This window comes from Hirundo rustica, chromosome Z (assembly GCF_015227805.2).
Source record: "Hirundo rustica isolate bHirRus1 chromosome Z, bHirRus1.pri.v3, whole genome shotgun sequence".
Lineage (NCBI taxonomy): Eukaryota > Metazoa > Chordata > Aves > Passeriformes > Hirundinidae > Hirundo > Hirundo rustica.
The window spans coordinates 66538297-66555350 of NC_053488.1; the positions used below are offsets into that span (position 1 = coordinate 66538297).

Here is a 17054-nt window from a genome sequence, read left to right on the forward strand (position 1 = left end):
TAGTGTACAACTATGTTATGCATAGAACATTGCTTTTTCTAAGGGGAAGCGTATGAGCATCTCAGTTTATACAAAAAGCAGGACGTAACTACATAGTTGTCAGTGCATCCTGGTGAAGGCATCAAACCCTCAGCTTTTTTTAAAAAAAAAATAATTATAAGCTAGATGCTAATCAGAAAATATTCTGTATTTGTTTTCCTTAAATTTCTTCAATACATGGTAAGGACTTTTTCTATTTCCCCAAATAGTGATTTAAGCATCATACAAAGTTAAACTTCAATAGCATACAGGTATTTATGGTTTTCATATGAAAAATGTAAGGAAATTTGCTCAAAACATATGCTTATACTTGTTTTTTTTTTACCACAAACATATTTATAAACAAAAATGTTGCATCACTATAAACAGCTGAAGCTAGACTATCTACAGACAAAAATAGCAACAGATCTGATGCACTGTAAATTCAAGTCCTCAGGACAAAAAAAAAAAAGGAAAAAAAAAAGAGCAGACTTCAAGTAACAATGCCATTTACAAAGAAAAAACTTATACAAAAACATTCAAAATTGAACATCACTTGGCATGTAACTTAAAAAAAACCCATAATCAAAATTAGCTGAAAGGTTCCTAACTTAAGGTCTTATTTACATTACACAAAGCTCAGGTGTTAGCCTCAAACATAACTTTCAAAATACCTCCTAACGTATCCAACTCAGGCCACTTCTGCTGATTTGCTACTGCACAAACCATGCTCAATGTCTTTTCTTAAGACAAAACAATTCTTGAAACAATAGCAAGTACATCACTAAACACCATGAGCTCTATCTGAAGGGAATTCTTTAGGAAGAACAGATTTTTTTCCCCCATATCTCAGTGTTTAAAGTTTTCTGCTTGCTCTTATAGTCTTTTTTTTTTTTTTTTAATTTTCATTTCCTTCAAAATCACAAATTAAAGTGAGCCACCTATCACTTAATAACCAGGATGACCAATGACTCCACTGATGATTACAAAAAATGAAACCAACAGTGCATCCCATTGACTTTACTTCTTAATACAAAGGTCTCAAAAGTAGTTCTACATCATAAATCTTTCTAAATTTTTTCCCAACAATTGCAAATTTCCTGGTAAGTTTTAAAAGCTCACTAGGTGTCATACGAAGAGATTTCTCAAAGTATTCAAGTCAAAATATTTGTTCCAGGACCAGTAAAAAGTTTCTCCAAGTTTTTTTTTTTTTTTTTTTTACAAAAATAGATGCTTTTTAAACCCACATCAAAGAGGCTCTTATCTCTTTGGCAAGGTACTGCTTTATGAAAAGTTCTCCAGTATTCTTACAATAAGCTTTTATAATGTGTTCCCATTCCCCAACCCAAATGAAGATGATGAAATAAATACTGCTTATAACTTTATAAATAAAACGTAAACTTCAGATACTTTTCTTGAACAACAACACATTACAATGCAAATTAAACACAAAGCAAATCAAGAATTGACAGAAGAAAAATTATAGTATTACACAAAGCCTTGATATTTACTCATAGGCTAAAGGCAGTCATGTATAAAGAAAAAAAAGTCTTCCCTTAGCTGAAACATTTTAAAAGGCCCACCTTCTTCAAAGAAGGCAATAGAATATGCATTGTGACAGGTAAAAACCCTGTACCTCTTGTCAATACTCAAACACAAAAGATAGATAAGAAGTTCTAATTCAAATATTAGCAATAAAAAAATCTCACATATTCTTAGGATGCTAAGTAGTCATTTTATCCCCATTTCCACAATGGCATACAACAAAGGCATTTACTAATGCATAAAGCTTCCTGTAAATTGCCTTTGTTGTATAGTTTTCATGTATTAATGCACTGAGAATAACTTGTTAGGCTTTGTGCGTTTTGTTTGTTTTGAAGGAGACCTGCAATACTCTGTCACCAAGGCGGTATCCATTCAGGCTGGCAATTGCCATAGCTGCCTCATCGTAGTTTGTCATAGTCACAAATCCAAAACCTTTGCACTTGTTGGTGTTAAAATCACGGATGACCTTCACATTGGTCACTGCTCCGAAGGGTCCAAACATTTGCCAGAGGATACTCTCATCAGTATCAGGGGCCAAGTTGTATACAAAAATGCACCACCCAGTTCCTGCATGTCCTGGGATATTAATTCCGGCCAAACTGGTCATTCCATCAATGGTCATTGGAGGAAACCTACTAGAGAATAAGGGAAAGCAAAATAGAATCATAATATAGCTGTTCACAAAAAAATTTAAAAAAACAAAAAAACCAACCTACCAAAAAATCCCAAACAACAACAAAAAAACAGAACAAAACCAAAAACAAAACCCCAAAAAACCAAAACAACAACAACAAAACAACTACAACCCCACCTCCCCCCAGAAGAAAACAAAACAAAACAAAAAACCCACTCACAAAAAAACCCAGTCAAAATTAGAAAATGATATAGAGCTTTTTACAGAATGAACATGTTGCTCAGGTTAGAAAGGTAAGATCAAAAGTATTTTTTGCCCCCTAACTGCACAAATACTAAGTAAAAAATTATACATGATTAGGGAGAACAGTACTAGGTATGTCTGAAATGATGTAACAGAAAATCAAAAGGAAAGCATGCTACAAAACCAGTGAGGAATAGCAAGTCATTTGAAACAGGAATTCAATGGAACTGCTACAAAAGGCTTGTCTATTTCATGCAAAATGCACCAAAATGAACAATCTCAGCTGAAGTCTCAACATGCAAAAAATCCAACCTAAGTCTTACTGAAAAGTAAGAGTTTGCGAAATACTTCAAAATAATTTGGTTGTTATGAACCAACTAATCCTTTATTACCTCTTTACTCCATAAGCTATGTTGAGCAGATTGTCCAACCTGCAAAACATTTAGCAACATGTTCAGTCTCCATATTTTTGCACCCTTTAAGATTAAGGAAACTTAGCATATTACTGTCACATCCATTACAGTGTACAGAACCTCATGCAATGTTGAAGTATAACCACTGAAAGAGCCACGGAACCTTATTACACCTGATAGCGAATACAAAACAGATATTATTGTGTAGTAACCACAATCATAAGAAGTTCATTTCATAAAGTGCACCATGGCCACAAATTCAGCCTAAATCACATACTGTTATAATAAAATTACAGTCAGTGACCACATTGGTGAAGTTTTCCACATTGCTAACTTGGTTGAGAAGAAAACTTTTATTGAGGCTTCTGACATGTTTGCTGACATGACTATCAAGACAGATACAGTATTTTGGACCACTAGCAACTGTTGTAACAAACTCCAAAGAAAGATTTTTCATATTCCTACTTTTTTCTGAAAATTCAAAATGCTAGGAGGCAGAAGGCTGGTTTGGCTGAGCAAGGCTAAGGCAAAAAAAAGTAAGCGTACGGACACTAGGCAAATTCAAGTGGACAGGGAAAGAATAGAGATGTTGCCTGCCACCAAAGGGAGAAAATTTGTGTGGCCAAAGCTAGAAAGGAGCTGAAGCTTGCCAAAAATGTGGAGGACAACAAAAAGAGGCTTTTAAATATGTCAGTCTCAAAGAGCAGTCCAAAAATAACATCAGCCTGTTACAGAATGTCCCACAAACAGGAACACAAACAAGACAGAGAAGCTTAATGCTTTCTTTGCCTCCATCTTTAACACTGATGATGGGTTAGGAGAGTCCCAGTCTCCTGAGCTGTGAGAATGGTGAACAACCCTGCATTTGTGTGGGACGTCCCGCTACAACTGGATCCCTACAAATTTACGAGACCTGATGGGATTCATCCAAGAACATCAAAAAACTGGCTGATGTTTTTGTGAGGAGTCTTTCAATGACATTTTTAATGATCTTAGGAATATGGAGTTCACTGGAAGCTGGCTAACACTACCTCAATTTTCAATAAGGGCAAGAAGGATGACCCTGGAAACTACAAGCCTGTCAATCTCACTTTGGTGCCTAGTAAAATTATGGAGATTATTCTGGGAAGTATGGAAAAATAATCACAGCCAGCATGGTTTCATGAGGCTAAAGTCCTGCTTGTCAAACTTAATTTCCTTTTATGACAGGATAACCCACCCAGCTGATCAAGGGAAGTCAGCTAATGTAATCTTCTTGGATTTCAGTAAAGCTTGTAATACTGCCTCTCCCAGGATCCTTCTGGACAAAATGTACAGCACATAGCTGGATAAACACATCACGCGATGGGTGAGCAACAACTGGCTCACAGGTCAGGCACAAAGGGTTAGAGTGAATGGGGTGAAACCTGACTGGTAACTGGTCACTACTGGGATTCCACAGGGCTTCGTTTTAGGCTCAATGCTCTTTAGCATCTTCATATATGACTTGAAGAACACATACTAAGTTTGCTGATGACACTAAATTGGGAGGACCTGCTGACACCCCTTAAGGCAGAGAGACTCTGCAGAGAGACCTTGACAAATTAGAGGGTTGGGCAATCACCAAGCACATGACATTTAAAAAGCAAGTGTCAGATTCCGCACCTGGGATGGGGCAACCCTGGATGTACAGTCTGGGGAATGAAACACTGAAAAGCATGGCAAGGGACTTGGGGTCCTGGTCAACAGAAAACTGAACATGAGCCCGCAGTGCCCTGGCAGCCAGGAGGGCCAAGGGTGTCCTAGAGGCCATCAGGCACAGCATCACAGCCAGGCAAGGGAGGAGATTGTCCCTCTCTGCTCTGACCTGGGGCAGCATCACCTCGAGTGCTGGGGGCAGTTTTGGGTGTCACAAAGAGATAGAGCCATTAGAGAGAGTCCAGAGGACGGCCAAGAAATGCTGAAGGGTCTGGAGGGGAAGGTGTACAAGGAGCAGTTGAAGTCACCTGGCTTGTTCAGCCTGGGGAGCCTGAGGGGTGGCTGGCCCCCTCACACCCTACAGTTTCCTCGTGAGGGAAAGAGAAGGGGCAGACACTGATGTCTTCTCTGTGGTGACCTACAACAGGACCTGAGAGGGTGCCCTGAAGTTGTGTCAGGGCAGATTTAGGTTGCGTATTAGGAAAGGGTTCTTCACCAGAGGGTGGCTGGACACTGGAATAACATCCCCAGGGAAGTGGTCATGTCACCAAGCCTGCCAGGGTTCAGGAATTGTTTGGAGAGCACTCTCAGGAACTCTGGGTGATGGTCCTGTGCAGGGCCAGGAGCTGCACTCAATGATCCTTGTGGGTGCCTTCCAGCTTAGGATATTCTGTGACGCTATGTTTTTCCAGGATGAAGTGCTTCTAGAATACACATGCACATATATTATTTTCAAGATTTCTCTATGTGCTTCTTGCCTTACCCTCCCTCAGTTATAGAATACCACCACAATTCTAAACCCCTTTAAATTACCTAGCCAATATCAAAAATACGCAGAGCATACCACTCCTATTGGTCTTATTCCTAGAGTCCCTTAAACTGCTTCTTTAAAAAAAGTGTTTACCCTGAAGAAGCTCTTGTTTCTTTCTGGCAAATCCCAGACACATGAAGAAGAGGTGTTATTTTAGAACCTATTTAAGACTCAATAAAATATGAGCCTACGTAAAAAATGTACACTCGATTTAGTTTTGCAGAGCACACTGATTCTGCAGTGAGCTGGGTTTGTACAATACACTGACAAGAAAGTACCAAACCCCTAGAAGAGCAGAAAAAAAAGAAATTTAAAAGTACTTGACTAACATCAGTAGATAGTGGGGATGACTGAGGTTTACTGTCACTGACATCAGGGGAGGAGAAAAAGGTGAAGAGTTCTAGAAACACCACCACTTATAGGTCCTTGTTATGAGGGCAGTCAGATGAGAACTAAATACAGTAATGACATCACTTGTATGATTTTTCATCAGTTACCTTGAAGATTTGAAAATATTCTGGAAGATTTCTCAGGGACTTGCACTGAAAAATTTTTAAAGATGCTTTGAATTTTACATCTTATAGAAACTGAGAAACAATCATATAGAGCTGCTTTTGGAAGTCCAGCTCAAGTTTTCTCTTAGCAAGAAAAAAAGGAAGCATTATATTGATCATGTTGCCTCCATTATTAAAGTTATGGCTCTTTTCAGGTCTCTGTCAACTATTAACAGAGATGGGGCAACTGCATCAGGTAATCCTGTCCGAAATGTCAACAGCTAAGATTTCTTGGATGTGTAACACAAAGACCTGAAGCACTGGTACCATCTCAACTACAGAGTCGGCACCCGATCTGGAATGATGAAACAATACAACATAAAAACCTAAAAGACAAGAAAAGATGATTTCTCTTTACCGTGTAAAGATTTAAAATCTGGTAAGACTGCCTTTTAGCGATGAAACATTAGCCTGAAGGCCTTGGGGAAAAAAAAAAAGAAAAAAAAAAAAAATTTGTCTGCAACCTCAGTTTTTACCTTTTGACCAGTAAGTTAAACTTTTTATGTCTTCCACATCATTAAAAGTGAGAGAGATTTGACTCTCCTATTTATTACAGACTTGGTATTACTCAGTGCTTTTTGTTACCATTAAACTTGTATGTGGGGGGAAACACAGTATCTCTTAAGGTGCTTTTAAGCATTACTTTATGCTTACATGTATCAGAAAAATACAACAGCTTCCAAGTGACATGTAAATGGACATTCATAAAAATACAATTCCATTTAAAGAAATATAAATCTCCACCAGTCAAAATTTAAGACACAAAACCTAAAGCTGCAGGACAGGGGTATTCTATTGACATTACCTAAGTACAAAGAAATAGGTCTTAACCAAAAAGAACCAAAATTGCCCTTCCCGGCCCACCCCCAAAAAACCCAAACCCCAACTACTCCACCCCCAAAAACCCAAAACATGCACACAACCCCCCTACAAACAAACAAAATTGCCTCCCCCCTCCTCCCCCAAACAAAAAACTCTCCAGAAAAAAAAACAAAAAACCCAACACAAAAAACCCCCAAACCTCTGAAAGCTGGAAGATTTTTTTTTACAAATCATGATAGATCTACCTGAAGTATCAGTGAAATACCAATGCTATCCCAGCCAGCATCTGAGCGAAACTGAACAGAGGAGTATCTTAGAACACCAGCAGTCAGAAGGACTCAGGGAGTCTGCAGGCCAAGACTTGCCAAAATATGTTGAAAGTTGCAACATGTAAGGTTGTAACACAAACCCATGACCTTATTTCATACCATGCACTTGAGTCCATCCTACAATTTCTGCCCCTATACTCTGCCTACACAATAATGGCAAGTCTAATTTTATGCAATATTCAGAACCCTCTTGTAAGGTAGCTCTTTCACTACCTAAGAAATGGTAAGAAGAACCACAAAAAAGTAAATAAAATTGCTTATCCTCTCTCCTACAGCAGAACACCTACTCCTCACACCTGTGAGATGCAGCACATAAGACCAAAAAAGCTGAAGAAAAGAAAAATTCAGAAATTCTGACAGAAGTTCAGTCCTTGATTATTCAGCTTATAAGCAAGCCTAGGCAATGCAAAACTTTTGAAACTTGGTATATTCTTTTTGAAGCAAGCTGTCAACTGGTTTTGTTTCTTGAAAAACAAAATAGAAATACTCTTTGAATAAATTACTATTTAACACAATTCACATTGTTCAGGGGCAGAGGGAGGGAAGACATAATCAAGATCACTGAAAAAAATCCAAGGTGCTCATGGATGTAGACAATACAGTGTTTGTTTCACTTTGTTCTCACCATCGGTTGTTTTCAATACACTAAATTGCACAGAGAACTACATGGCAATAGTTGCAACGTAATAGGACCATAAATCCCCAAAAGGCACATGTGGAAAATACATCAACAATCTTCATCATGAAAGGTTGTAACAAGAAAAGACTAAGTATGGCATGGAGGACATAGACAACTAACCAGGAAAAAAACTGAAAGCCAGAATGCAGAGATAAAACTAGGGGTAGATAAAGAGGAAGCTGACTGTAGCATGCCATATGGCTAAGAAAAGAACACTTAATCTCCTAGGTCAACATTAACTGAATCAACTTGCACATTAATCAAGAATAACCTAGGAAATGATAAAATAATCCTTGAAAAAAAGTTTTAGTGACTGAGTACAAGAAAGATGCCACCCTGGTTTACCAAAGTATGCTTATTAGCCTACTGAAACGCTATCAATAGGATGGCATGCATTTTTGGTTCTAGCTGTACTGTGGTAGCATAACTCAAGATCAACATTTACGTGTTTCCTTCCCACACAGAAGTCAGACAAGCAGGAAAGCACAAGCATAGAGGCAAACAAACAGGCCTGTGGGAGCATGCACGTTTCAGCCGAGTTGTGCATATTATTTGACTTACCTAAAACGTTGAGCCTGCTGAGCCAGAGGGGTGGGATACCTTCTGTTTGGAGAATGGTACAGCTGGGAAAGAATGGCCTGATTGGATTTTTGGCTTGGATTGTTAGCAAACTTTACAGTGATGGGCTCTGTGGCGCCTGGAGGTTTCTGGCCATTCAAGCCCTTGATAGCTTCTTCTGCTTCAATTCGCTTGTCAAACCGGATAAACCCCACACCCCGTGACACCCCTGCATAAGGCGAGAAAAGCACACAGTAATGAATTCACAGACTCCAGAATATTAGATGTTAACTTTTTATTTGTGTGGCCAATTGCTATGTTGATAGTCAAATGCAGAGAACACACAATAACTTTGAGCTTAACAGAACTGAACTTTCTTCTGTAATTCTGATTTTAATTTTTAATTTAACTGATGCAAGACACTTGTGGAAAAAGCTTGGAAGTTTGGGGAAAAAACAGTGGAATCAAACACAGTGAGCGCAAGTGGAATTCAGAAACAAAGCAATTTTTTGGATGGAGATGAACCCAACACAGCTGCATTGTAACCTCTGGTCAGCTCATGCTATTCTGCAGTATCTAAATTCATAAAAATTCGGTAAATGGCTTAGTTCTTTGCTCTCTAGCAGTAAAAAAAATGGCTTTTGTTCTCCTGCAGTATCCCCTGAAGCTCTCTTTGGAGCAAATATGCTGAGAGGATGATGACATGCAATATATTGCAATAATGGGATTTATGGCCATGTTTTAACAGTCAGTGGTTACCTCTAAGTAAAAGATTTGCTTAGGTTTCGGTGTGTCACCGTACATCACTAGGTGTTACTTTTGAAGAAAACTTTTCTTGATATAGAAAAGTAAAAGGCAACATGCAAAGGAATCCAAAAGTGTGCATGGAAGGAACATCACACATCAAAAATTCCAACTGTCTTAGACATAAACACATTGAGCTATGGATACTTGAACCAATTAATATTAAAGCTACTAAAGGTCAACATTAGTTAGATCAAATTTTTTTGTAATATTTCTAGTGCCATTTAGATCCTCTTTATATTTTGGTTAATGAATAACTAGGTGAGTTAGACATTCGTCCTCAATTGAGAAAGACATTAATGATAAGAAATGTATTCGCTTCATAAACAATGATGATTTAAGCCATCAAATGTGACAATGAACAGGCATAAGAAAACTTTAAAGAGGCAAATGTCACAGCTTCAACTCTGCATTTTTTATCTGTCAGTTTGTGTCACAATGTTATTATTCATACCATTCTGAACCTACTTCTTCCAAATTACTAAAAAAAGAGGCAAAAAGCTTAAGCCTTGACAACAATCTATATGCCAGAAAGTACGCTGCAAATAGCAGGATTTATGAATATAATTATCATGCATATTAGAAGTTAAATTATATTTATTTACTGGTCCATTTGTTAAATTCAATCTCTTTCCATGTATGAATATACAGGAACCTACTGTGAACAGCTGTTTATTGCACAAAGACTAGGAATCTAAGTCAGTATCTGGCCTTTAGCTTTCCTTTCCAGGCTTCTCTACACTATCAATAATTCAAACTATTAAAACACTCCCTAACTATTAAGTGTCAACACTGAGATTTCTTTTAACTTAATGGAAGTCAAAGGAGTACACATTCAAGTTCCTCTAAAGGTCAGCCAAGACCCAAATGCTGGCATGTCCAAACTCCTCAAAGTAAGACAATTAAAAAACTTCATGACCTTCTACAGTTGAAAGCTGTTTGCCCCCCAAGAGGATATGCGGCTTTGAAAAGGTATTAAAAAAAATCAAATCAAACCCAGTTTTATTCAGGGAATAATTATGTGAGTAAGTAACTTCCCCCGTCCCACCCCTTAGTGTTCCAGAAGGGGGAGAACTTGGAGAGCTCTGCTTATTTTTATGTTGCTTTGTACACTCAATACTCCTATCATGTACTTGGCTTTTCATTTAATTGCTTGTATCTGGCAGGTGATTCTGAAAACTATAAAGCTCCTCAAGATCAGCCATTTAAGACAGCAAAAAACCACAGGAATTACTGTAAGAGTCTGAAGAGTAACCACAAAGTGTCACTGATAACATTACCTGATTGACAGACATACTGTAATAATGCAAATAGTCTGCTACATCTTAGTACTTTAAGGCATGGCTAATCACAGAATTTACCTGCCCCTGAGAAACTCAAAGTTCATGTGCGTGCCAAAATCTAATGAGTAAGCCTTGAAAACAGTTTTAACAGCAACTGCCAGTCTGGGGCTTCGGTAATCCCAGCCTTAGAGAATCAGCTGTGCATTTCTGCATAAAATTTTCTTTTTAGAAACTGCTAGTTTAATAGCATTTTTTAAGGCGCTGGGAGACTAATTTCATGCAGCAGCTTAGAAAGGAAGACTATGGCAGCTGTAAGTATATTACAAGCCATCAAACAAGCTTCAAACCCTTTTCAGGGTGGAAATGACTCAAGCTGGATCAGAACACTACACAGTCTGTTTTTGTCCAAGCATATTTATCAATGATTCCAGGAGAAAAATACATTTTCTAGCCTATGTACACCTTTTAAACATTATAGAGACAAGACTATTGTACTGAAAGATGAAATATTTCCTAAACTGTGAGTCCATGAAAGGCCACACAAAACTGCCTACTTACCAGTGACTTGATCAACCAGAATACGAGAAGTAATAATACGTCCATATTGTGAAAAGAGCTGTTCCAGTTCTTTCTGGCTCATTGTTTTTGGAAGTCCACTAACGTACAAATTTGCATCTCTGATAGAAGCTGAACTTGGTCGTGCATAAGAAACCTTAGGGGAAAAAAAAAATTAAAAAATCCTAGAAAACAAACACTTCAAAACCAGCTGTAATAGGACAATGTTATTTGTTATTTGTCTGAGACATTAAAATATCTGCAACAGCAGACAGGACAGTTGCTTTGCAAAGCCAGTTCAAAGGCGGGGGAAGGGGGTGTTTTGTTTTTTTGGTTTTGGTTTTTTTTGGGAGGTGGCTTACAAAACCAGAAGGAATGCAACTTAGACCATACAGAAAAAGCTGACTACATGAACTCATATATAAAAAGTACATCCAAATAAATGAGAAAAAGATAGGTACACATTCCAGCAAGCCTTGGTTGATAAAGTGCTCTCAGTTAGCTGACTGTAAGACTAAAACAACAAATTTAAGAAGTTCCATGAATGTTCCATGCATTCTCATTAAAAAGCACTACAACATACAAGGAATTAATATTTCAGTGTGATATATAGGCCAAAGGCACAGAAAGACAGTCTGAAGCACTTAGAGGTTTGCAAGTGTTTCTCAAGTGCTGTATCTTTTGTGTGTGTTGAGCTTGCTACCAAATGACACATCATCACAATCATTCATGCGATCAGGATAAACTCTTCTACATCACTTTCACAGGCCTAAGAATGAATGGCAGAAGTAGGACTCCAACCTCTATTTCGCCTGTTCAGCAGCTAGTCAATTTCTGCAATAGAGGCCTTAAAAACAAATGCCATTTAACAGTGAATTTCTCACATCCTTTTGGACAGAAGTTTTTTACTTGCTGCCTCTGTGTCAGTCAATATTTTAAGATGATCAAGTGGATTCTTTGACTTTTAGACACGTTACAAAACGTCATGTTTCTCTCCTATTAAATTGTTTTTTCTGACTTGGAGTCACTCACTGGTTTTGCCTTCAAGCCAGCACACGCTACTTCCTCCTGAAGTTTGTACAAGTGGTTTTACTACAAGCATGATTAGGACAGAACTGTGCTTCTTGAACAGGATAAAATACTCCGTCTAGGCTTTTCATCTACGTAAAACGTAAAAGCAAAAAGAATCCTGAAGAAGCAGTTAGATTTATCTCCCTTCCTTCCCTCCCCTTCCATGCACTGTTAGCCAGTACTGGGCAACTGGAACTTGATTCTGTCATTCTGTCTTTTGCCTATTTCTTTTGATATTTCCTTCCTGTCCCATTTCCATGCAGATCAGCAGACTCCTAAGACTGCTTTGGAAACAAAACAGAAGAGTATGCTGGAGATTAAACAAGCAATACCCTGAACACTGCCGTGATCCTTCAAGTTCCACCCAGAGGCTTTGTGCAAGGTACCTTTTGTGCTGGTTGAAGAGGACTGACCTCAAAAACTTGTAGCTATCCAACATGGAACCTTGTAAGTCACACTGCCTTGCTCTTTCCACAAGAGCCACACAAGAGCTAAACCCCTATGTTCAAAGTTACAGGAAAACAGAGAGTAAAGTTTGACCACATTCAGCCAAAGAAGTGACAAAACTAGTGACAGCTACCCTTTTCTACCAAGCAGAAAAAGAACAATATCTAAAGAATGAACAAACTTGCTCAACTTGCCCATTTGGCCCTGACCCTCTTTAAGAAATAAACTTCCATGCCTCACTTGGCACAACCTAAAAGAGACCCAAGGCTAAGGAATGAAGACAGACTGTCTTGGAAACAGGATTAGTCCCAGTAAAATCATGAATTACCAAAACCTGGCAGACACTGTCTTTCAAGGAGGAATTCATACTGCTGGACACATGCTGCCGCATATGAAAATATAAACTCACATGGAGTCTATCAGAAGAGAAGAAACCTGCACAAACTATTTTTTAACTTACTGCAAATTTACATTATACTACAGAACTGGTACCTGTCAAGATACAAAGCAGCTTCGGCAAAACTCTCATTTTCCTCTGGTAAGTGAGTATGGGTTCTTGCATGGTGACAGCTTGTCCAGTGTTGCCCATGCCCTCACTGGTGAAAGACATTTTAAATAGTTTGACGTAGCAGTCAAGGCCTACATTGAATGTAATTTCAAGAGTGCAAGTAAATGGAAGCAATACTCTAACCAGTATACACTACTCTTACATATCCAGTTTCCCTGTCATTACCTTTAACTGACTACTCCAACACATTGAATTTGGGCACATTTGTCACAGTAATAATACACATTAAACCAAAATCAGTGCTTCACCACCAATATCTACATTTAACTATCTTGCTAAGCACCAGAACTACTGGTCAGGCAAGAAATCTGAAAGAAAAATATAACTTCAGAAATGCAATGTAATTTAAGTCAGCACCACTAGAGAAAAACAAAGACACCACAAAATAATACTTGGTATAACTAACTCCTATGAAAAGAACCTTGCCTATAGCATGTGATATACATGGGACATATCCCTCTTCATTTCTGACATCGAAGTCCAGTCATTTGACCGGTAATACACATTTAAAGCAGGGACTCCCCAGACTAATCTCCCTACCTATATAATGTCATTTTGCTCATTCAGTAATTACTTGCTGATAGTTCTACATTTAGTCTCCTTAAACAATTTTTATATGGACTGAATTAAAAACTGTGATAAGATTTTTATTCCACAGCTAATTCAACAGGTGAACATTACAGTTACATGATATCAACACCACTCAACACAAGGCAAGTCAAGAAACAGCCTGAAAGCCTTCAGTTTTAAATACTGAATGATGACACACACAGTACAACACTGAACACCACTACTCTGGAGATACCAATTTAAAATCAGTTTTACTAGATTTTTGCATTGTAGTTAGTAGGAAAGACACTTGTTTCTAAAAATGCAAACATTACACCACCAAATCTAAGTACTTTCACCGCTTTAATACTTAATTTGTTAACATAAAGAAGAACTGATTGACAATTTTCAAGTGAAAACTGTGAAAGTTAGCAACTAAAACAAAGAAGTTATCAAAAATAATAAAGAGGAATAGGCCCTAAAAGTTAATGCTTCAGCTTCTTACCATCTATTACTCTGGACACCTCAGTACTGTGCTTCAAGCTCTTTTATCTTATTATCAGTAGAGGATAAAGTATTTGTATTCTTAAAAACTTGAGAATTTAATATAATTTCTTCCTAAACTCCGCTGCTTAATATATTCTTCCAAGTCTTTAAATCAGAAATCTTTAAATGCTAAAATCTGTATTTCAGTAAATATTTATATTCACTAGCTCAAGTACAACCTTTCTGCTTAAAACACTACTTGCCCTTAAGAGTAGTGTTCAGCTCATTTAATATGCATGTTTCTGTGGAAATAGAACTCCAAAAAAACTACCATACAGTATGTCCAGATGAAAATGGGTTAAACCTACCTACAAAGCAGACAGTCTTATATTGAGAAAAGGAATACATTAGCAGTAAGTATGCCTCCTCTGCCAGCACAATAAAAAACAAGGACATACTGCTTTTTCATACAGCAATGCTCTTAGAGGCTATTGCGCCAGACAAGTGCTCTTAACTTGCACTTAAATTTATATGAGATAACATGATTCAAGAACTGTTCTTAATTTGATTTCTAGTAAGAAGATGCTGCAGCACACTGCAGAGATGAGATCTCAGTTGCCACTAGCGACAAATTGTTGCCTGAAACAGGAGAGTACATTGCTGTATATTCATCACGTTTACCTCCTGTCTCCCCTCAAATAAGATTGTTCCACTCCAAACAAAGCTTCAAGGCCACTTTTCCCAGTATACAACCTTGTTGAACATGTGCATGCTGTGTTGAGTTCATGGTGGAAGCCTGCAGTAGCACATTTCTGTAGACAGAGCAAACTGGAAATCCAGACTTTCCTTTGTAAAGTCAACTTATACACCCAGCTCTGTGGAACTAAAAAAGCTCAACACAGCTTCACCTACAAGTTTAGATTAAGCTGATAAACACAACCATATCCCAATAAAGGTCCCGCTTCTACAGCCTGCTGTACAATAGGGAATGTATTGGAAAAACAGACACTGAAGCAACAGACATTCAGCATTATCATCAGAAGAGGTTTCACTATTTTAGTTCACCCCTCAAAGTGTTCTAGCTCTGACAGCTACAACACATGCCACAGTCACAGGCCTGAGGTGGGTCATGACATCCACATCTGCTGCCACTCAGCTGAGGGACATGAACAGACCAATCTGACAAATTTATACTTAAGACCAGTCTTTAAATATCTCAGAGGATGAGGAAGAGAAGTCTTCCTCAGGATATAACCAATTAAGGACAGCATACTGCTCAAAGAAGAATACCTCATAAAATACTGGTGTATTTAGCACAGAGGAAAATCAGAAACAAGCTTTCAGAAGGCTTGGTCGAAATCAACTGACACCCAAAACACCACCTGGGGAACAGAAGCAAATGTATGTATGCCCTAAGAGGAGAAACCAGCTGGAAATCCTGACAGAAACAGAAGTGGGGGTTTTCCCAGAAGTGATCAAGATACTGTAACAGTTTTAAATCAGGGTCATAAGTATCTGATAAAAGAAAAACAATAATCAACTTCACTGACATAAAACGTGAGATGGGAATTATGCACTACAATCACAGAATAGCAATTGTTTTGCCCTTAAAAGAACCAATACAAAAGAGCACTTTAAAACTTGCAGTCTGTCTTGCTTAAAAATAAGAAATACTTTACTTAGAATTTAAGTACAAATAAAATATATGAAATGAAAGGAGATCAAGTCTACAAATATTTTCCATTTCATACTTTTCATATTCTTAAGAGTCTCAAAAGACTTTTCCTCATACTTCACATTCATGATTCTGATCCCCACTCATATCCAAACCGTGATAGCACAGGGATTTTAGATGCACTGCAGTAACTTTTCAAGGAGGACAGGAGCACATAGTATAATATAAAGCCCTCCACATGAATAATATAAACAGGAATAGAATCTTAAAACACAAGACCTCAATTATTCTCCTGAAGAAAATGAGTAAACCTCAGGTTGTACCTAAGGAGCTTCTACTACTGACAGAGATTCTGACAAACACAACACTTGGGAATCGCTTGCACTATTCTGCAGGCACATCTAGAAATGCACGAAACACATCCACTGCAACTTAAAGTTCACTTACAACCTTTCTGGAAAAACTACTACTGCATGGATGAAATACAGCAGAGCCAACAATTAATTTGACAAAAAAAACTTGAAAGCTGCTAGATTAACAGAGGTCTATTTGTCTCTAGACTGCCATAATTTCAAAAGCAAGCAAAACCATGTTTTACATTGATAAAAACCCTCTCACAAAGAAAACAGATATTGGATTTTAAACAAAATGAAATAATAATATTTTAAAACCCCCAAACAAACAAACAAACCCTCTCCCCTCAAAACAACAGATCTCTACACCTGGCCTTTACACCATTTAGAATCCATGCAGAAAGCCACAACCTTCTTAGAGGACTTTGCATAGCACAGAGAGAGCAGGGCAAAAAGATGCAGCGTCAATCTTAGTAGTAACAATAAGTGTTTTACTGGTTTTGTAGACTTTTTTTTTGTTTTTACTCACATAAGACTTTGCTTCTGAACAATGTTTGCAGACTTCCATCAGCTCTAAAGAGTACTGTTGGCCCTTTTTAAGATCTCCTTTTCTCTGTCAGGAATCCCCTGTGCAACTCAGGAAGGACCTTACTGAACCGATGAAGCTTTCTGGCTCCAAAGCTGCCCAGCAGGTGAGAGCTGCACTGGTCCAAGGATTCTCTCCTTCAGAGAAACAGGGATGGACTCTTGCAAGACACTGTAATCAGCAGCAACGGGGCACTTGGGGTTGTGAGGACAGCACATTTTATGTTTTGGCCTGACACACTGTGAATGGACAACCAACCGCCCAGCCATAAACATGATTTACAGGAAGTGACAGCAATATGCATTAAGAACAGAATCCTCCTGTCACTACTATTGAGCTATGTGAAAAACAAGCAGCCAGCTTAAACTGAGTAAGTAACATTCATAGTCTGAGG

At 38.1% G+C, this 17054-nt stretch overlaps 1 protein-coding gene across 13 annotated transcripts in view; it reads right to left on the minus strand.

Moving 5' to 3' along the window:
- Positions 1 to 1240: 1240 nt before the first annotated feature.
- ELAVL2 (ELAV like RNA binding protein 2) overlaps positions 1241 to 17054 on the minus strand; it is a 97495-nt gene continuing 81681 nt past the window's right edge. For 7 of the 13 annotated variants that reach the window (XM_040090795.2, XM_040090794.2, XM_040090801.2 and 4 more), the window contains 4 exons: positions 10929 to 11082; positions 8287 to 8512; positions 2833 to 2871; positions 1241 to 2198 (listed from right to left, as the gene is read on the minus strand). In XM_040090795.2, coding sequence (XP_039946729.1) covers positions 1868 to 2198; positions 2833 to 2871; positions 8287 to 8512; positions 10929 to 11082 — 750 coding nt within the window. In that variant the 3' untranslated portion in view covers positions 1241 to 1867. The remainder of the gene's footprint in view (positions 2199 to 2832; positions 2872 to 8286; positions 8513 to 10928; positions 11083 to 17054) is intronic. The other 6 variants (XM_040090796.2, XM_040090792.2, XM_040090790.2 and 3 more) reach the window with 3 other exon arrangements.